Source organism: Pseudorasbora parva, chromosome 16 (assembly GCF_024679245.1).
Source record: "Pseudorasbora parva isolate DD20220531a chromosome 16, ASM2467924v1, whole genome shotgun sequence".
Lineage (NCBI taxonomy): Eukaryota > Metazoa > Chordata > Actinopteri > Cypriniformes > Gobionidae > Pseudorasbora > Pseudorasbora parva.
In genome coordinates, this window is record NC_090187.1 from 29781661 (window position 1) to 29801716 (window position 20056).

The window sequence follows — 20056 nt, forward strand, 5'->3', positions numbered from 1 at the left end:
TCACAATAGCATACATCATGCAGTTTTATGGTTTCACGTCTAAGGTCAAATGTATAGTCTGCATGCCGATGAAATTAAGCATATTTATTTAGTTAGTGTGTGATTTTGTATTATAAAATGAAGTCTATTTGATTTATTTTGCATTGACATTATTTTTAAGCTTTAAACTTCATTAAAAAATAAAAGAGTAGGAGCGTAGTGAATGACGTCTCTGGTCGCTAAAGACCCAGAGGTATGCATTTAAGGGTTGACCAATTCAATAAATACCCCCTTGCTAATAGGGGACAATGCTTTGATAGCATTAGCATAGCATAGTGCTTGCTGAATGAGCACAACAATATAAAACATTTAACATGTATCTAATTTCAAAATTAAGCTCATGCTCCACTCGTCACTATATAATGGAAACCCTACAAAAAAAACATAATGATACTCTTCTAAACTAATATAACCAAACATTAAACACTATTAAATCTCCCAATTAACATTGATCTTGCACCAAAAACATTATATAACACTTAACTTTAACATTTACTCTCTGTTATGAGTGTTATGGCAAAACATGCTGGGAAGTAGAAATCCCAGCCCTGTTTCAGATATAAATTTAAGTTTGTTTAAATTTAAAAGAACCAAGTTAATAAAACTCAAAACAATGAAACAATTCAGATTACTCAAAATATGTCAGTTTTGTGAAGTCAAAGGAAAAAAGTTCAAAATACTTGAAAATTTAAGTTAATTTGATTTAACTCATTTGTTCAATTTGATCATTAGGGTTTATGCTGCATTTGGTTTGGTGCTGATGCAACCATCATAGTGGTAACAGCCAATTATACAATTAGTGTTGCATGAACGCAATCGGCTAGTGTCTGCAACTCTGCGCTAGGGTATTTGCATAGGCGATCTGATTTAAAACTGTGACTGTGAATATGTTACAGTGCTTCATGTTCAACAAGTACATGTGTGTGATAAAGTTCGTATTGTGAGGAAGGAAGAGGACACGGGGGTCGGCTTGACTGCTGACGCTTTTATTATAAATCAAACTCAGTCTTTGTACACTCTCAGCGAGTGTGTATTTCTCTCAGTCACTTCCGGGTTCCGGCTAAACATCCGCTTCCGGGTCAACGTGCTCAGTTTCTCAGTGTCCGTTTGTGTCGCGTCAGCAGTCCCTCTCTCTCTCCCTGGTCTCCGGTTCCACCGATGTTTTATACCCTCTCCGCGCTCATTACTGGAACAAGAGACAGGTGTTATTAATCTGCGTCCAACCCACTCACTTACCGCTCGTCCCGCGGCTCTCTCTCCCGCTGCAGACCTCGCTGAATCAGAAAAGTCAGGGGAGTGTAAAAGCGGCCCGCCACATAGAGCAGCCTTAACTTGGGTGAAGGCCTGCTGGCACGGCTCCGTCCACTGGACCGTATCTGGTAGCCCCTTTCTAGTAAGGTCAGTCAAAGGGCTGGTGAGGTCCGAATAATTTGGTATAAACCGTCTATAATATCCCGCCAGCCCCAAGAACTGCCTTACCTCCTTTTTGGTCTTGGGTCTCGGACAGGTTGCAATCGCGGCAATTTTATCAATTTGGGGACGCACCTGTCCATGACCCAAGTGGAGGCCCAGATACCTTACTTCCACCCGCCCAATCGCACACTTCTTTGGGTTGGCCGTGAGCCCCGCTGCCCTCAGCGACCTCAAGACCACCCTGACATGCTGCATATGCCGCTGCCAATCGTGACTGTAAATCACGATATCATCCAGATAGGCAGCAGCATATGCGGCATGGGGACGCAAAATCCTGTCCATGAGGCACTGAAAGGTAGCGGGCGCCCCGAACAACCCGAAAGGAAGCGTGACAAATTGGTGCAATCCAAACGGCGTGGTGAAAGCTGTCTTTTCTTTGGACAATGGAGACAAGGGGATCTGCCAATAGCCCTTTGTTAAGTCCAATGTCGAATAAAATCGAGCCGTGCCCAGCCGATCAAGCAACTTGTCAACCCGCGGCATTGGATAAGCGTCGAATTTCGACACTGCATTCACCTTGCGGTAGTCCACACAGAACCTGACCGAGCCGTCGGTCTTAGGGACCAAAACTATCGGGCTCGCCCAGTCACTGTTGGACTCCTCTATTACTCCCATATCGAGCATTGCCCCTAATTCCTCCTGAACCACCTTTTTCTTGTGTTCAGGCAAGCGATACGGCCGGCTGCGAACTACCACGCCCGGCTCAGTTTTGATTTGGTGCTGAATCAAATTGGTACGTCCCGGTAGGGGCGCCTGTAGCTTCGATAAATCAGTGAGTTGGGACGGTGAGAGGTGATCTCCCCCAGGGGCCAGCGCGACCAATTGTGCTTTGATGCTCGCCTCTGGCCCGAGATCATCCTCTCCCCCGATCACCGTTGCCAACAACACTGATTCCACCTCATTCCATTTCTTAAGGAGATTGAGGTGGTATATTTGACGTGCCCCGTTCCTATCGGATCGTATCACTTCATAATCGAGGTCTCCAACCTGTCGTGCGACCTCAAACGGCCCCTGCCACTTTGACATTAATTTAGAGCTCGACGTAGGGAGTAATACGAGCACTTTCTCTCCCGGTGTGAATTTGCGTAGCTTCGTACCCCTGTTATATGACCGGCTCTGGCGGTCCTGGGCTTGCAACAAATTCTCCCTAGATAGCCGCCCTAAGGTGTGGAGTTTTGTTCGCAAGTCCAGCACGTACTGAATTTCGTTCTTGGCCAAAGAAGGTCCCTCCTCCCAAGTTTCTCGTAGGACGTCCAGCACCCCCCGGGGCTGCCGTCCGTAGAGAAGCTCGAAGGGGGAAAACCCCGTGGAGGCTTGCGGAACCTCCCGCACGGCAAATAAGAGGGGTTCTAACCACCGATCCCAATTTTTGGCGTCTTCCTGTACGAACTTACGGATCATGGATTTAAGAGTGCGATTAAACCGTTCGACCAAGCCGTCCGTTTGTGGGTGATAGACGCTTGTTCGAATGGATTTAATGCCCAATAATCCGTAGAGTTCGCTTAACGTGCGTGACATAAACGCCGTGCCTTGATCAGTGAGGATTTCTTTCGGAATCCCCACTCGGGAGATCAGTCGAAACAGTGCGTCCGCAACACTCTTCGCGGAGATGTTGCGGAGAGCCACTGCCTCCGGATATCGTGTTGCGTAGTCCACGATGACTAACGCAAAACGATGTCCGCGTGCGGATCGCTCTAATGGCCCGATGAGGTCCATCGCAATTCTCTCGAAGGGGACCTGCATTAATGGAAGGGGGCGCAACGGCGCTTTTGGGGCGGCCAGTGGATTCACCAACTGACATTCCGGACAAGACGCGCACCACCTGCGCACATTGTCATGAATGCCTGGCCAAAAAAATCGGGTCATGAGGCGATTCAGCGTGGCCGCCTGTCCCAGGTGGCCTGCCATTGGATTAGAGTGAGCCGCCTGGAAAAGCATTTCCCGGCGGCTCTTTGGAACTAACAACTGGGTTGTATCTACCTTTGTCTGAGTGTCTTGGGTCACTCGATACAACCGATCCTTTATTATGGCAAAATACGGATACGAGACAGGCAAGGCAGGTTGGAGAGACTGGCCGTCAATCGATCGGACCTGCTGGAAGGCATTTTTGAGGGTCTCATCTTGTGACTGCTCCAGAGGAAAGTCATCGCGGTCCGAGAGAATCAGTCTCTCGATCCCGCTCGGTTCCTCTGAAGCTGTCCCCAAGGGTCCCGTCTCAGTCTCTCCAAGCTGCACTCGCGCCGCCCCCCTCCTCGCCTTTTTCTCCCAAGCGGCATCCGCGCATAGCGACCCCAATAAAGCCGGAAAGGCGGGCCAATTCGTGCCCAGAATTAGCGGATGCCGGAGGTGTGGACTAACCGCGACCTCTACATTATGCTTTTTCCCCCGAAACTGTATCGTGACTGGGACAACCGGATATTCCACCACATCCCCGTGCACACACCGCACCTTAACCATGCGGCTTGTATCCAATGCCCCAGGCTGCATCAGGCTTTGATGGATCGAGGTTTGGTTACATCCTGAATCCACCAAGGCCTGATATGTACCCCCCTTGATACTCACAGGAATTTGGTACTCTCCTGCTTGATCGGGGGTGGTCCGCTGGACGTTCGGGATCCGGATCATTGTTCCGATGTCCATCATCGGACATCGGTCCACAAAATGATCCGGATCACCGCACCGCCAGCAGGCCAGCCCAGGCCTACCCGCCACCCCTGCGGCGGGGAGTGGGTTGGAGAATGAGCGCGGGGAGGGGGTGAAACCAGAGCCATTGTCACCACCCGCCCCCAGCGGCCCCGCCCCCCTGGGCGGAGCGCGCAAACTCCCGGACGGTCCTAGGCCTATCCCACCCCGGCCTCTGGGGGAAACGCGAGGAGGGCCTGGAGGGCGGGACCTGGGGAGAGGGACAGGGCGAGAGGGAGAGACAGAGGGGGGAGAGAGAGAGTGAGAGGTTAATGGGGGCTCGCCGACCCCCGGGCACGCCACCAGGTGGTCCTCCGCCAGGTTGATGGCCGTCTCCAGCGACGTGGGCCGGTGGCACTGGACCCACTCGGCGGTCTTCCTTGGGAGCCGAGTGATAAACTGCTCCAGCACCACCAGATTGACGATATGGTCCACGTCGCTTCCGCCGGCCAAGAGCCATCTGCGGCACGAGTCCCGGAGCTGTTGGGCCATTGCGAAGGGTCGGCCGGCCTCGCCCCATTCCATGGAGCGGAACCTCTGGCGGTGCTGCTCCGGGGTCCGGCCGACCTGCTGAAGGATGGCCCTCTTCAGGTCGTCGTATTTCAGGAGGTTCGCCACCGGCAGCTGTTGTGCGGCCGCCTGGGCTTCTCCTGATAGTAGTGGAATAAGGCGCACCGGCCACTGTGCCCGGGGCCACCCGCAGGCCTCCGCGGCCTTCTGGAACAAGTCTCTGAAGGCCTCCGGGTCGTCTTCTGGCCCCATTTTGTGGAGGGGCACGTGCACCGGTGCGCTGGCCAGCCCGGCGGCCTCGGCGCGAACCTCCCGATCCATCCAGCTCCGGAACCTCTCGCGGTCCTCTTGCTGGCCTCGGACAATCGCCTCAAAGCGGCGCTCTTGATCTGGCCGCAGGTCCAGCATCGCCTGGTGTTGGTCTTGGTGGAGGGCCGCGAGGGAGGTGATGATGTCCGCAAACGGCGTGGCGGAGGGCGTCTGCATGGCGGCGGCGCGGTCCTACTTCCTTCCCGGGTTTCGGCACCAGTGTGATAAAGTTCGTATTGTGAGGAAGGAAGAGGACACGGGGGTCGGCTTGACTGCTGACGCTTTTATTATAAATCAAACTCAGTCTTTGTACACTCTCAGCGAGTGTGTATTTCTCTCAGTCACTTCCGGGTTCCGGCTAAACATCCGCTTCCGGGTCAACGTGCTCAGTTTCTCAGTGTCCGTGTGTGTCGCGTCAGCAGTCCCTCTCTCTCTCCCTGGTCTCCGGTTCCACCGATGTTTTATACCCTCTCCGCGCTCATTACTGGAACAAGAGACAGGTGTTATTAATCTGAGTCCAACCCACTCACTTACCGCTCGTCCCGCGGCTCTCTCTCCCGCTGCAGACCTCGCTGAATCACGCCCCCCTTGCCACAATGTGCTTCACATGTGTTTCTGGTGTCCACATGCAGTAATCTAGACATGTTTTTGGCAGTTTTAAGATATCTCCTGTTATTTTCTTTTTTCAGCCTACCCTCAAGTAGGGGTGTGCGATTTATATATCGTCTGACACGTTGCCGTTTTTAACAATGTGCGGTCTGACATTATCGAATATATCAATCACATACACACACCCAGAGTGTGTGTGCGTACACTATGTGATGTAGTCTTGAAGATTAGACTAGTGCGGGTGCACGCTTTCACAGCATGTATTTTTAATAAATATGTAATCTTATTTAGTGTGATATATGTAGTCGTATCCAGTGAGTTCCAGGATCACTGGAAGAATACAGATATCAGCATGATAACAAATGTGATATTGATTTTATAGAAGTTTACTAAACAAGAATTTAATAAGTGGCATTTTAGACACCATATTGCACAGTTTTACTCTATTTTGCCAACAAGAATAGTTCAAAACAGTCACAGCACTGTAATCGCGTCTCTGAGCAACATGCAGTGTTTTCCTTACTGAATGAATCAGCTTTTTGAACAAATCATTTGAATCAGTGATTCAGTGAATGACAGATTAAAGGGTTAGTTTTACCAAAAATGAAATTGATGTCATTAATGTCTCACCCTAATGTCATTCCTCACACGTAAGACCTCAGTTCATCTTCAGAACACAGTTTAAGATATTTTATATTTTATTCCCAGAGTATATGCAGTCTATGCACACTTTACTGTCCATGTCCAGAAAGCTAATAAAAACATCATCAAAGTAGTCCATATGTGACATCGTGGGTTGATTAGAATCTCTTGAAGCATTGAAAATACATTTTGGTCCAAAAATAACAAAAACTACGACTTTATTCAGCATTGTCTTCTCTTCTGTGTTCCTCAAAGATTCAAACGGTATCAGTGAATCGATCAATGATTCAGATCGCCAATGTCACGTGATTTCAGTAGTTTGGATTGCGTGTCAAACTGCCTAACTGCTTACATACATACAAACAACTTGGAGGTCCCCAGTGCATCTTAGGAGAGGCATCAGGGTTTAGGATCAAATTTTAATACCATTAGTGTTGGTCTAGCGATTAGCTGATGCTAATTGGGGTCAGTAAGAAATTAATACTTTTATTCAACAAGATTAAAAACATGCATTAGATTGAAAAAAGTCACAGTAAAGACATTTATGATGTTACAAAAGATTTCTACTGCTTTTCTATACATCAAAAAACAACAGTTTTCTGAGCAGCAAAATCAGCATATTGAATGATTTCTGAACGATTTTGTGACACTGCAGAGCAGACCATACTTTGTGAATAGTGGTAAGAATAAAACTAAATATTTCTTATGTTGTCTTTCAGATAAAGCTGGCAACCCTAGCTGCTTCCCCTCCAAGCAGTCTGATGAAGAGGAACCTTGTGTTGGGTTGAAGATTGCTCAGAACAAAGGTGGGCAATATCCCTCCCTTTTCCTCCTTATTTTGTTTATTCCTTTCTCTGTTCATTAAGACTTGGAGCGCTGGACACAGGGGAGTCTACCATTTTACTGTAGCTGTTGGGTGTCAGAATAAATCTGTCCTAAAAACATGCAGGTGCGAGCTGTTGTAATTATTATCTGTTGTAAGAGATGACAGATACTTTTACATGTTATGTAATTGTAGTTTTAAGTGTTATGTAAATTTAATGGGCATTACTGAACATGCACTTGGGTCAAAGATTCAGCTACCTCAGTTTTCGGTCTGTTTTCAAATGTTTATCTCCCGTTTCTCTTGATTAATGGAAGAGGGTTAACATGGAGATGAATTTGGCAGTCCAGGCCGTATTTGGTGTTTAATGTACAATTATATAGGGCAGGATCACTGGACCAATGAGATTATACAGTGGGTTTGTCATGCATGCAACCACATAAATAGAAACAATGCGATCTACAAAATATATTTTTGCTTGTTGCTTCTCTGTGGTAAGGACAAAAGCTGCAAGAAATAGAGTGGTGCAGGGGTGACGTATTTGTTTTCCCATATTTTTATCAACCTGGTTCTCTCGACAAAAACCCAAAAGATTTTTCCCATTAGCGTTTGGATTATTGCAGAAAATAAGATCGGTGATCAGAATCAGAATTAACTTTATTGCCAAATATGTTTACACATACAAGCTTCTACAGCACAGATAGAATGACCTTGACAAGACACAGATAATAAAAAATATAGCAAATATACAACTTAGACAATGCGTATGTACAGGTATGTTATATACAACTGTAAGGCAACGTAAATAAGGGTATGGTGTGCTAAATATATACAAGTATAAATATTATTTTGTATTGCACATGTTTATTGCACAGTAGGGGCATTAACTGTTCTCAAGATGGATTGCCTGAGAAAGGACATTTTTCTTGTGGCGGGCTTTACTGGTGCTCAGCGCTCTGTAGCGCCGGCAAGGCGGCGACAGTTCAAAGAGGAAGTGGCCTGGATGTGAGGAGTCCTGACTGATTTTGCAGCCCTTTTACTCACTCTACATGAGTACAGATCCTCAGCACTTTCATCAGTTACAGATTCTCTCAGCAGTCCGGACTGCAGAAGACTGCTGTAGTCTTTTGAGATCTGATTTGGTGGCTGAGCTGAACCAGACAGTGGTAGAAGTGCAGACTCCATGACTGCAGAGAGCAGCTCCTGTGGCAGGTTAAACTTCCTCAGCTGGCGAAGAACAATAGAGTTTGTGACACTCCCACTTCAGCTCCTGAGAGATGGTGGAGCTCGGGGAAACTCAATGACTCCACGGCTGCCACAGTGCTTGTTGATGATGGTGAACAGGAGAAAAAGCTCCAGGTTATGACTGCACCTGAAGCCAGTTCTTTAACTTCCTGTCTGTAAGCAGACTCATCACCGTCCTGGATGAGGCTGAGTGTGGTGTCGTCTGAAAACTTCAGGAGCTAGATAGAGTGGTCTTTTGCGGCGCAGTCCTTGGTGTACAGAAAGAATAGTAGTGGGGAGAGCACACATCCCTGGGGGGCGCCAGTGCTGATTGTGCAGGTGTTGACTGCTGCCTTTCTGTCAGGAAGTTGGTGATCCACTGACAGATGAAGGAGGGCACCGAGAGCTGGGTTAATTTGGACAGGAAGCGGTTTGGAAAACCTTGTTGACCGCATCATCCACAGACCTGTTTGTTCGGTAAGCAAACCGCAAGGGCTAACACCAGTCTCTCAAATGACTTCATGACAACAGCTGTAAAGGCAACAGGTTTGTTTGTAGTCATTCAGTCCTATGATTCTGGGTTTCTTTGGGATGGTAATGATGGTGGAGCATTTGAAGGAGGAAGAAACTTCTCAGAACTCCAGTGGTCTGTTGAAGATCTGTGTAAAGATAGGGGAAAGCTGGTCAGCACTGGTTTTTAGACAGGCTGGTGGAACACTGTCTAAGCCTGGTCCTTTGCGTCTGTTTCTGGAAGATCTAAACACAGACACAAAGTGCAGGAGGGTAAGAGAGATTGGGGTTGCTGGAGGTGTTGATGGATGCATAAAGAGAATGGGTGTGGGTTATCAGACCGGGCTTTTCTAATTTGCAATAAAATCGTCGGCCAGTTGTTGATTTGACAAAGTGCTGGGGGGTGGTGTCTTATAATCGATGTCTTAGAGGCCTTTCCATAATGATGCAAAGCTTATACATACCATTTTGTTAATCATGTTTATCTTCACAGATGAACAAAACTTTTATACATTTCGAAGCATAAATATAATCGACATTTAACACAAAAAAAACATTCCAAAAACCCATTGACTTCAAGACGATGGATCCGGAAGTGCTTAAATGGAAACGTATTTTGGCCTAAAAAAAAATGTCATCCCTGCACCCCTTGCTTTGGATGAAAATTTTCAATTAATAAATGAACACATAATTACAAATACATGTATAACAAGGTACGGTACATTGAATGGGAAGGAGGAGGTGGATACCGGCGAACGTTTTACACAACTTTAATAAATCAAAATAAACACAAGACGACTGCCACACACACACACACACACACACACACACACACACACACACACAGACAGACATATAAACAAAACTTAACATAAATGCCCAGGCCATGTCGTCGCTCTTCCTTTTATGCTTTCGAAGATCCTGCTGTTATAACGCTTATTATCAATCACGCCACAGGCCTCGTGCTGTTCTGATGGCCTTCGACCTTTGCTCTGTGTAAACAAATGCCATGGTATACCTATAGAACGTTTGTTTTCATTTGTCACATTAGTATTAAACAGAGAAGTTGTTCTTTCCTGTAGTCCATTATGGACAACTGGAGGTCTGTAGTGACATGGCATTACAGTAGTTGTGCTGGTCAGACTTGTTTAAGCTCTGAGACATGAACACTTTGAGTTGAGAACTGCATGAGAACTTCACTGGGTTATGGTGTGGTTTTGGCCCTGAGTATATGACCTATAGTGGTTGAGTGGATTTTACTTGATTATTTATATTGTGTAAATTGCTTTGAAGCATCACACACTACCATTAAAACATTTGGAGTCAGTAAGTGTTTTTATTTTTTTTTAAGAAATTATTTTCTTTAGCAAAGAAGCATTTCATTAATCAGAAGTGACATTAAAGACATTTTATGATGTTAGAAAGATTTCTATATCAAATAAATATTTCAACTTTCTATTCATAAAAGAATCTTGGAAAAAAATGTCTCTTTTCACAAAAATATTAAGCGACACAGCTGTTTTCAATACGCATAATAATAAGACATTTTTCTTGAACAGCAGATCCGCGCATAAGAATGATTTCTGAAATGTGACACTGAGTAATGATGCTGAAAATGCATCTTATTGAATTACTATATAACAGGAATAAATAACAGACTTCAAAAACATTAAAAAATATATTTTTCTGACCCCAAATTCTTGAACGGTAGTGTATGCTAAATATTATGTACCTATATTTTGCATTATATAAAATCACTAATTGATTTTTCGGTTTCCTCCTGTAGTGTTGATGTAGCAGAGACAAAAAACATCCTGCTTTGTATGTTGGACTTCACATTATCTTTGTGTGCATCATCACATCATAGCCCTAGTGATTGTTGTGGATACTGTTGCCATGGCAGGTTGATGTTCAGAAAGATGCTGTATGTGCATTTCTGCAAATACTAACAGCATCTTCAAATTGCCACCGGAAGTTATAAGCAGCAAAACGGAATATGAAAATTTTACTTCATTAACTGTGTGGAACAGAAAGTCTGAGGGCATGCATATTTATAGACTTTGCAGTACTTTAGCTTCGAGTTGAGTTGTTGCTGTCTGGGATGCATCAAGATGGTTGTGCAATCCCAGATTCTCGGGACACTAAATTTTCACTAAATTCTCCACTTGATGTCAAAATGAGATTAAAGTAAATCAGATCTGCAGTGGAATCTGGTAAACATTTTAATGAACTTGAAAAGTGTGTCTGCATGCAGTTTACATGTTCAAGAATTGGAGGTTGGGAATGAGACTTATGCTGCCTGAAGCTAATGAAGGGGCACCATAGACTTTTTGACAGGAGTGAAAGAGGTTGTGAAAAAATACAGTGCAGTGATTGTGTTTTACTACGTGCCAACTGTACGTGCCAACTCCATTTTTAAAAATTCTCTTCTTCTTCCACGTAAACTTCACTATGTCATGCACCCTGACTAAGGTCTTGCATTTGTTCCTCCATTTCATCAACCATCAAATCATTTCATCACGTGTCTTCCCCTCACAGTCGCTCTGGTTCTCACTCCTTTCAAAAATACAACAATAATAATCACACTGGACTGTGCACTAAAGGTTTTAAAGGATTAGTTCATGCAAAAATACAAATGTAGTCATCATTTACTCATGCCATTCCAAACCTGCTCCAGAACACAAAAGGTGAAAATGTGAAAAATGGCTTTTCAAAGGAACAAAATATTATATAATTTGAGACCATGGGTTATGAGCGTATGGGTTTGAATCGAAGTGGCCTGTTGTGCTTGAGTGTGTGTGTGTGTGTGTGTGTGTGTGTGTGTGTGTGTGTGTGTGTGTGTGTGTGTGTGTGTGTGTGTGTGTGTGTGTGTGTGTGTGTGTGTAGAGGGAGGGGCTGTTTCCTCGTGTCTTTGTGGCAGAGTTTCACTCAGTCTGTGGTTTATAGAGGACCGGAAAGGCTTGAATGAAGAAAACGGCTCTTATATTTTCGTTGACCTAGGATTATTTGGACTAATTTTAACAGACAGAAGGTAAGATTACTCTGGCTTAACACTGATCACAATCTTACCCCTTCTAGTCCTGAGTTTTCATTGGTTCACAGCATAATTCAACTTGGCAACAGCACATTAGCGGAGAACGCTGGAAAATCTTTGTTTTTGTTTTCTTCTCTGTGAGTGTGACATTGTAAAATTGCATTAAATGTTATTTTATTTAGTAACTGTTGTTTTACAGAATAATTTAAATCAGAATGATTTTATGAATATGTGATAGAATTCCACGTTATTTATTTATCTGCAGAAATGTCCATGTCAGACATTTGTTCACCTGTCTGCTTTCTGACTTTCCCACGGGTTTGTTTGCCAACATGTATGGACAAGTTTAAGCAGTTCACATTTTCCAGTCCTGTTAGTTTGCAATTTTTCATCTAGCACCATCACATGTTGAAGGAAATGCATTTTACATATGTTCATTTCTAGCTTCCTTCACGTTTTTTTATTGCCTCTTTATGTTCCTGTATTGCATGACAAGCTAAAACACTTTTGCTTGCTATTCCTGCTCCTTATGGTCAGTTCCCACTTCCCAGTTCCCACCTCGTTTTGTGAACTAAATGAGCTGTTCTTATCAGTTCTGTGTTAGTTGATACTTTCCCACAAGGTTTTTATTGATACTATCAGAACCAGCCATATTCAAATATTCTGTATGGGGGTATTTCCCATAAGCTGGACATTGCACTATTCAAATTGAGGATGATTATTATGTTGCAATTTGTAACTGTAACTAGTTAAAACTGGATTTTGTGTCGAACGTCCATGTACAAACACGTAAACATCTGGAAATGGTTTTGTGACCTAAGATCATTCATTAATCCTTTACTGGAACAAACTGTTGCTATTAAACTCAGATGTTGAACTAATGTAAGCCGTTATCTTTAACTGAGCTCTTTGTATATGTCAGGTCAGACCACAGACTTCTTTTCCCTTTCTATACTTAGCTAGGAATGCCAAAGTTGGCACAAATCTGTGTTTTAAACTCTGGGAATGCGGAACATTTGTACTTTTTCCCATGCTAGACCACACGTGGTTTGACATCAACATGGCTCACTCTGCTACTCTTTACAGCTGCAAATTCCAGCGAGACATTTCTAATAGATGTACCTGGAGGTGTTTCTATTATGATGTGCATAACAGTTTTTTCTATTTTTTTGGTCCTAAAATCCTATTGAAACATATAGCAACACAGTAAAAAGTAGGCTATTTCTCATATGTTGTAACTTTTATTGTCTATTGACTTTTAGTATTACTTCTACATGTTGATGCCTTCTCGAGTCCCCGTAGTACGAGCTGTATTCTGATAATTGAGTACGGCATGCAGAATATTTTAAAATTCTGCTAGGTGCTGCTATAGAAAGAGCACTATAGGCATTATTTGCTTTGAGAATGTTAATGGAGAAGTACAGATAGGGTCAGAAAGAGGTGCATTGTGTCTTTGTAGATTTAGAGAAAGCATATGACAGAGTGCCAAGAGAGGAGCTGTAGTATTGTATGAGGAGGTCTGGAGTGGCAGAGAAGTATGTTAGAGTGGTACAGGATATGTATGAGAGTGGTAAGGTGTACTGTAGGTAAGACAGAGGACTTCACGATGAAGGTGGGACTGCATCAAGGATCAGCTCTGAGCCCCTTCTTGATGGACAGGCTGACAGATGAGGTCAGACAGGAATCTCCATGGACTATGATGTTTGCGGATGACATTGTGATCTGTAGTGAGAGCAGGAAGCAGGTGGAGGAAAGTCTAGAGAGTTGGAGGTTTGCTCTGGAGAGGAGAGGAATGAAGGTTAGTCGCAGCAAGACAGAATTCATGTGTGTGAATGCGAGGGAACCAAGAGGAACAGTGAGGTTAAAGGGAGAAGAGGTAAAGAAGGTGCAAGATTTTAAGTACTTAGAGTCAACAGTCCAGAGCAATGGGGAGTGTGGAAAAGAGGTGAAGAAGCGTGTGCAGGCGGGTTGGAATGGGTGGAGAAAAGTGTCAGGTCTGTTGTGTGATAAAAGAGTACCAGCAAGAATGAAGGGAAAGGTGTACAGGACAGTAGTGAGACCTGCGATGTTGTATGGTTTGGAGACAGCACTGAGGAAAAGACAGGAGGAAGAGCTCGAGGTAGCAGAGCTGAAGATGTTCAGGTTCTCTTTGGGAGTGACGAGGATGGATAGGATCAGGAATGAGTACATCAGAGGGACAGCACATGTGAGATGTTTTGGAGACAAAGTTAGAGAGGCCAGGTTCAGATGGTTTGGTCAGGTTCAGAGGAGGGAGAGTGAATATATGCACCTATACGATGACAATTTCAGACCCCTCCATGATTTCAAAACTTCGAACTTGCAAAATAGCAGGGTGTTCAATTACTTATTTTCCTCACTATATATAATATATACTACTTAGACATCAGCACCAAAATGCTGTTAAATCTATGATGCTAACTGCTGGAAATGGCTTTTTAGCACCTTCAATACCATAGTATTTTGTCTTGTTAGATTTTAGTAAGAAAATCTTTACATTTTCTAATCGGGCTAATAAGTTCTTCATCTGTTCGGATGAAGAGAAGCTCTTCGTCTTTGCATCTATCCAGTTTGATGACATTTCTTCCCACAGTGTCACTAATTATTATTTTGAGATGTGTGACAGGTTTACAACTAAACCGTGTGAAGTGTTGTCAGCTTTTTCAGAACTTTGGCTCATACTAGTTTAACAGTATTCTCATTATACTCATCATACTTGTACATGTTCAAACTATTAATCTTACGGTGTTTTTCACATGCAGCATCAGAACATTTCCGGCAATGTTCCATTTCTTCATTTTGACCACCAGCCTTGATCACACATGACCTTTTAAATAGAAAGACGATGAGAAATTTACTGATAAGACTGAATGTGTGAAAATGCAAATCAACGCTTTAATCTTAATTATATACCAACAATATCTGCATGTTTCTTGAAGTGTTTTGACACTTGGTAGGAAAGAATATTGTTGTCTTTTTTTTGTAGCATTTTAATGTAATATTTAATTATTATTAGAGATGCAAGATATATCGGCCACCATATTGGTATATTGTGTTAAGCTTATATATAATGGACACATAACTGAGAGCACTTCAGATGCGCTGAAACCACCATGAAGGTTTTGAATAGCTTGAAATTAGTTTTGTTTTTTTTTAAATAATTTTACCTACGTTATGGTGCTAAAATGTCCCCACAAAGATGGCAATATCTGAAATCTTTGTCCTTGTGGGACATTTTTTGAGGAAAACATCTTATAAATCATACTAAGTGATGTTTTTTGAAAATTGAAAAATGCTGGATATTTCCTGTGATGGGTAGGTTTAGGGGTAGGGGCAGTGTAGATGATCTATTACGCCTATGGAAAGTTCCCATAAAACATAGAAACAATTAAAAATATATATAAATGTATATAAAAAATTTAAAAATATATATATAATATGAAATGGAATAATAACGTTTTATGCACGGAACAAGCTGCTACTGTTTTTATTGAATGTGTCCTAAATGACTGTCTGACCATCTGTAAAGTAGTGCAGGACAGTCCTTGCTTAAGACTCTCATTTGCAAACAGCTTAATTAAAAATTAAAATGAAAATAGAAGCGACGACAGGATGAGGGTTAGTATGAGCCAAGCCACCTACAGAGGAGAAACTCAGATGATTTTTTTTTAGCTCACTGCATGAATACTATTTTGAAGCTTGTGACACATAAATGCTCACAATCAGCCTGATCACTTATTTAGCGTTTATGTAAACACTACATTTAAATTCATAAATTGGAATGATTTAATTCTGGTTGAGAAAAAAAATCCTGAAATACAGGCATTTAGAAGCTTTCTTCCCAGCCTTAAAAGAAAGCTTTTTGTCAATCCTGCTCACAAACTTAGCCAAAACTGAAATGAATGGACCAATCTCACATGAAGCTGTTCTTACACCACCATCATCACCACCACCATATATTTACTGCCAGCACAACGGCATCATTCATTGTCAGACATGGACAGTCCCATGCAGCCTATTGACCTAAGATGTTTAGATTGGCCTAAGTGAAGAAAAGCGCTGAGAAGGCCATAGAAAGACTCTTTGTGCTCACTAATGCATTAACATCCCCATGCTTTAATTTAACGGGACGGGCTCTTCATTTGCATGGGAGCCTTTAAGAAGAAGGTTTACAGAAGAAAGCAACACACTTGGATTTCCTGTTCATTGCATCCAAATGGGATTTCTTAGATGACAAAAAAGAGTGCCAGACTTTAAATATAACTCTTCATGTTGTTTTGCATGTGTATTTTGTTTATGGACTCAAAATGAAACTTTTTGCTTTCTTGATTATGAGGCTTTAAGAACAATTATTTTTTTCTTGCTGATGAACCATAAAAACATTATCAGGGAACAGCCAATCGGAATCAACCTGACTTTTAAAGAGCTTATTTAAAGTAGCAGGCGATATTGTGCAGTCTAAGCTTGTAACAAACAGAATGTTAATGTTTTGTGTGTGAACGGACCTTGACACTGTTACAAATACCACTGCTATCACAATTGGACCTATCCTTCAGTGGACATTACATGTGTTGTGTACTAATGATGTTACACAGTCACAGTGGCCTTACAGTTCTTGCAATGGCATTATTATCTTGTCTGCAAACATATATAAACGTATGCATTTGCATTTTTATTTTTAAAAGGAAAGTCAGTTCTCTTTACGGCCAATCAGTCACAGCAATACCAACTCCTACCTACTTAAATGGGGAAATATTGAAGTCTCAAAAATATCATTTTAAATCAGCAAAATCTGACATGAACTTGCCCATAAATGCCAAATTTCCATTTGATAAAGCTAATGCACGTGTGCAGTCCCAAGTGCGTGCGACTCTGCTTGAATTACGTGTTGACTTTACCAATTGCCTATTTCATGTGCTGGACTTGTTTCACTATATTGCACTTAGCTGTCTCTCTCTCTCTCTCTCTCTCTCTCTCTCTCTCTCTCTCTCTCTCTCTCTCTCTCTCTCTCTCTCTCTCTCTCTCTCTCTCTCTCTCCCCCCATTCATAGTAGTACTAATGAACTAGCTGTACAGGCTTTGGTTAAAGTTAACAAAAAAGACTAAATGAACTCATTCACTTCCTTGGTACACGTTCCTCATTTTCTTGATTAATCGGTGCATGTGATAAAAAAATGGTTGCCTTTTGTTAACTTGCTCTTTCACACCATACAGGCAGATTAAATTAGCCAATAGCATTGCAAACTTGGTCTGGATTCATTTGGGTATATAACACTCACTCTTTCTCTTAACATCAAATCATTTTGTTAAAAAGTAACAACTTGCTTTGCCTATGAAATAACTTTACTGTTTATATGACATCACCAGGTCCTCTTATTTAGAAACCTCTTTCCTCAAAAACCTGCCAGTGACCATTTTACGAGTCACATCCAGTCATTTTCCAAAGGATAAAATCAAGTCCTTCCTAGCATTTAAATCTAAATGTTATCTAAAACATTAAAAATTATCTAAAACATTTTATAGTTTTACTTAGAAATATCATGTCACATTATGAAAGTAAAATGGGTTGCAAAGGCATTTCATGTTGACTTGATGTTGATGGTATGAAGTGATGAGAAGTCTTTTTTTTTTTTTTTGTTCTTCTTTATGATTTTTTTATTCTTTTCCTAAGAGACTTTTGTTAGCCCATTTGAAGTTTTGGAAATATTGAAATTTTGCTCATACCGAATTGGAAGAGGTAAAAAGTCGCAATTATCTTTAAAAAAAAAAAAAAAAAAAATTTATTGGTCACACTTTATTTTTGGGTCCAATTCTCTATTCAACTATTAACTATGACTTTTGCCTAAATAAACTTCTAATTACTGCTTATTAATAGTTAGTTAGGTAGTTGTTCATTAAGGGGTGTAGAATATGGTCATGCAGAATAAGGCATTTATATGTGCTTTATAAGTACTAATAAACAGGCAATAGTAATATGCATGCTAACTAATAAGCAACGAGTTAATAGTGAGAATTGGACCCTAAACTAAAGTGTTACCAATTTTGTTTTCATTCCGTAGCAGAAACAAGTTTCCATAAAACCACAAAGATTTTCATACAGTTATTTTTCCATATCTAAAACAGAACTGAATTCCTCACATGCAAGATAATGACCCATATCATTTTAGATCTGAACTTTCAAGGCCGTCTGTCATTGTCTACAGATATGTGCGTGCCTTGTTTGCCAAAGCTGTTTTTCAGGAAACATTTCTTGGTTGAGGCGAACAGAACAGCTTCCTCATAGTTTGGATATTGATCATACAAACAATCTGAAACACTTCGCTTGTTCTGCAATTGATGCAGAGGAACCTGTGGTTATTTTTATATTTTGTTTCAAGTTTAAGTCGCTGTTAGTTTCAATGCCACTTTCATACCAGCACTGACTGATATCAAAAGCACAAAAACAGACCTCTTGCATTTCACTTCTGCACAGAGGCCAGAGTGTATATTTACCAGTACTGTATTTGCATGTTGAAGTCTGCATACAGTATGGCTTCTAAGCACTTCGATCAAATAAACTCTTTTTTTAAAACGACTGCCATGTATTTATTTCCATCCTCCTTTTATCTCCTGCAGCTATTGGCAGCAGCAGTCCTGATGAGCAAGGTCGTCGCAATGACAAGTTGAATCGTGGATGCAGATTCAGCAATAAGAGCCTTACTGGAGTAAATGGAAGAGTTTCAGACCGACGGCCACCACTTCATCCCAAACCACAAGGTAAAGAGAGTAGCGAGTGTTGATAACCGCTCATGTAAAGCCATACAAATTTACAAGAAGTACATGCTAATTATACACAAACACATCTTCCCCTTTACAACAGGCTCTGAATACTAAATGTTACCATTAACAGAATTCAAATCAGCATGGCTAATGATTAATGCTGACATAACTGTTTTAATGAGTAAAGCATCCTCACAGTGTCCTTGAACCCACGCTCAAAAACTAAGCAGATTGTGTTTGAAAAGTGTGAATGGTTTCCTAGTCATATGCGTCACAGTTAAACATTTGTGAAGTTCCTTTGCATTAAAAAAAATGTAGATAGGCCTGATCCTAAACTCTCAAATTCTAGGATGTCTCTTGGATGACTCTTCATGTTTACTGAAAAGTATTTAGAACATTGACTGCAGATATGGTTGTTGATTGTTATTTCACAGATCGACATTGGGTCGGAACAGATTTCTTCCTTCATAGAACAGAAATTATATTGTGTCTATGCGAAATTAAAGGCAGAAAGCCCACTGAAATAAACCTCAGAGGCCACACTCACATAATTAGAGATCTGTGAAATGAGTGGGTACCCACTATTTATAGCTGGATGGAGACATGAGCTTTGCAGTATCTCCACCCACCCCATCAGATTGACTGAGATTAGCTGTGATTCGCTCACCACAGGTAGAGACAGACTCCTCGGCTTCAAGATGCACTTCATCTCACCTTGCAGACTATTATCAGGTTCCATCATAACATACTAAATCTGCAATGCCACCTTGTGGTGAATACAGCTTCCAGTTTAATAGCACTAAACCAAGTACTTCCTTAAAGGGGTGGTTGCATGCGATTTCACTTTTTTAACTTTAGTTAGTGTGTAATGTTGCTGCTTGAGCATAAACAGTATCTGCAAAGTTACAGCACTGAAAGTTCAATGCAAACGGAGATATTGTCTTTTAAAGTTACTGCAGTTGATTGCCTACAAAAACGGCCGGTTTGGACTACAACAAGCTTCTTCCCGGGTTGGTGACATGACATCATAAACCCTTGCTATTAACATAAACACTGCCCCAGATGTGACTTCTGCCCTAGTGGTAAGGGGTGTGGAATTTCCGGACAACCTTTTCTTGGCACTTCAGCCAATAAAAATACATGAAATTACATTTGGCCATCTAACTATCTAAGACCATTGGGTTTTTCGGAGGGATGGGCTTCATAGAAGCAGGAAGCAAATGAGCCGTTCAAAGGACAGTGGGACAGTGGTGTGGAATTAAGGTAAAATATGGAAAATATGGCGTAAAAAAAAGAAGAAGTATTAAGACATGTTATACTGTGCCCTATGATTACAACCAAGCCTAAAAAAAACACTGAACCACCCCTTTAAAACATCTTCACTATTAGGGGTTCAATGTGAGAATCTCACTTTGTTTTACATTT

At 42.1% G+C, this 20056-nt stretch overlaps 1 protein-coding gene across 3 annotated transcripts in view; it reads left to right on the forward strand.

Moving 5' to 3' along the window:
- The window catches only part of fgd4a (FYVE, RhoGEF and PH domain containing 4a), a 67147-nt gene that overhangs the window by 25351 nt on the left and 21740 nt on the right, over positions 1–20056 (forward strand). For 2 of the 3 annotated variants that reach the window (XM_067420213.1, XM_067420215.1), the window contains exons 2-3: positions 6984–7070; positions 18488–18628. In XM_067420213.1, coding sequence (XP_067276314.1) covers positions 6984–7070; positions 18488–18628 — 228 coding nt within the window. Of the gene's footprint in view, positions 1–6983; positions 7071–11738; positions 11853–18487; positions 18629–20056 lie in introns of those variants that run through there. The other variant, XM_067420214.1, reaches the window with a different exon arrangement.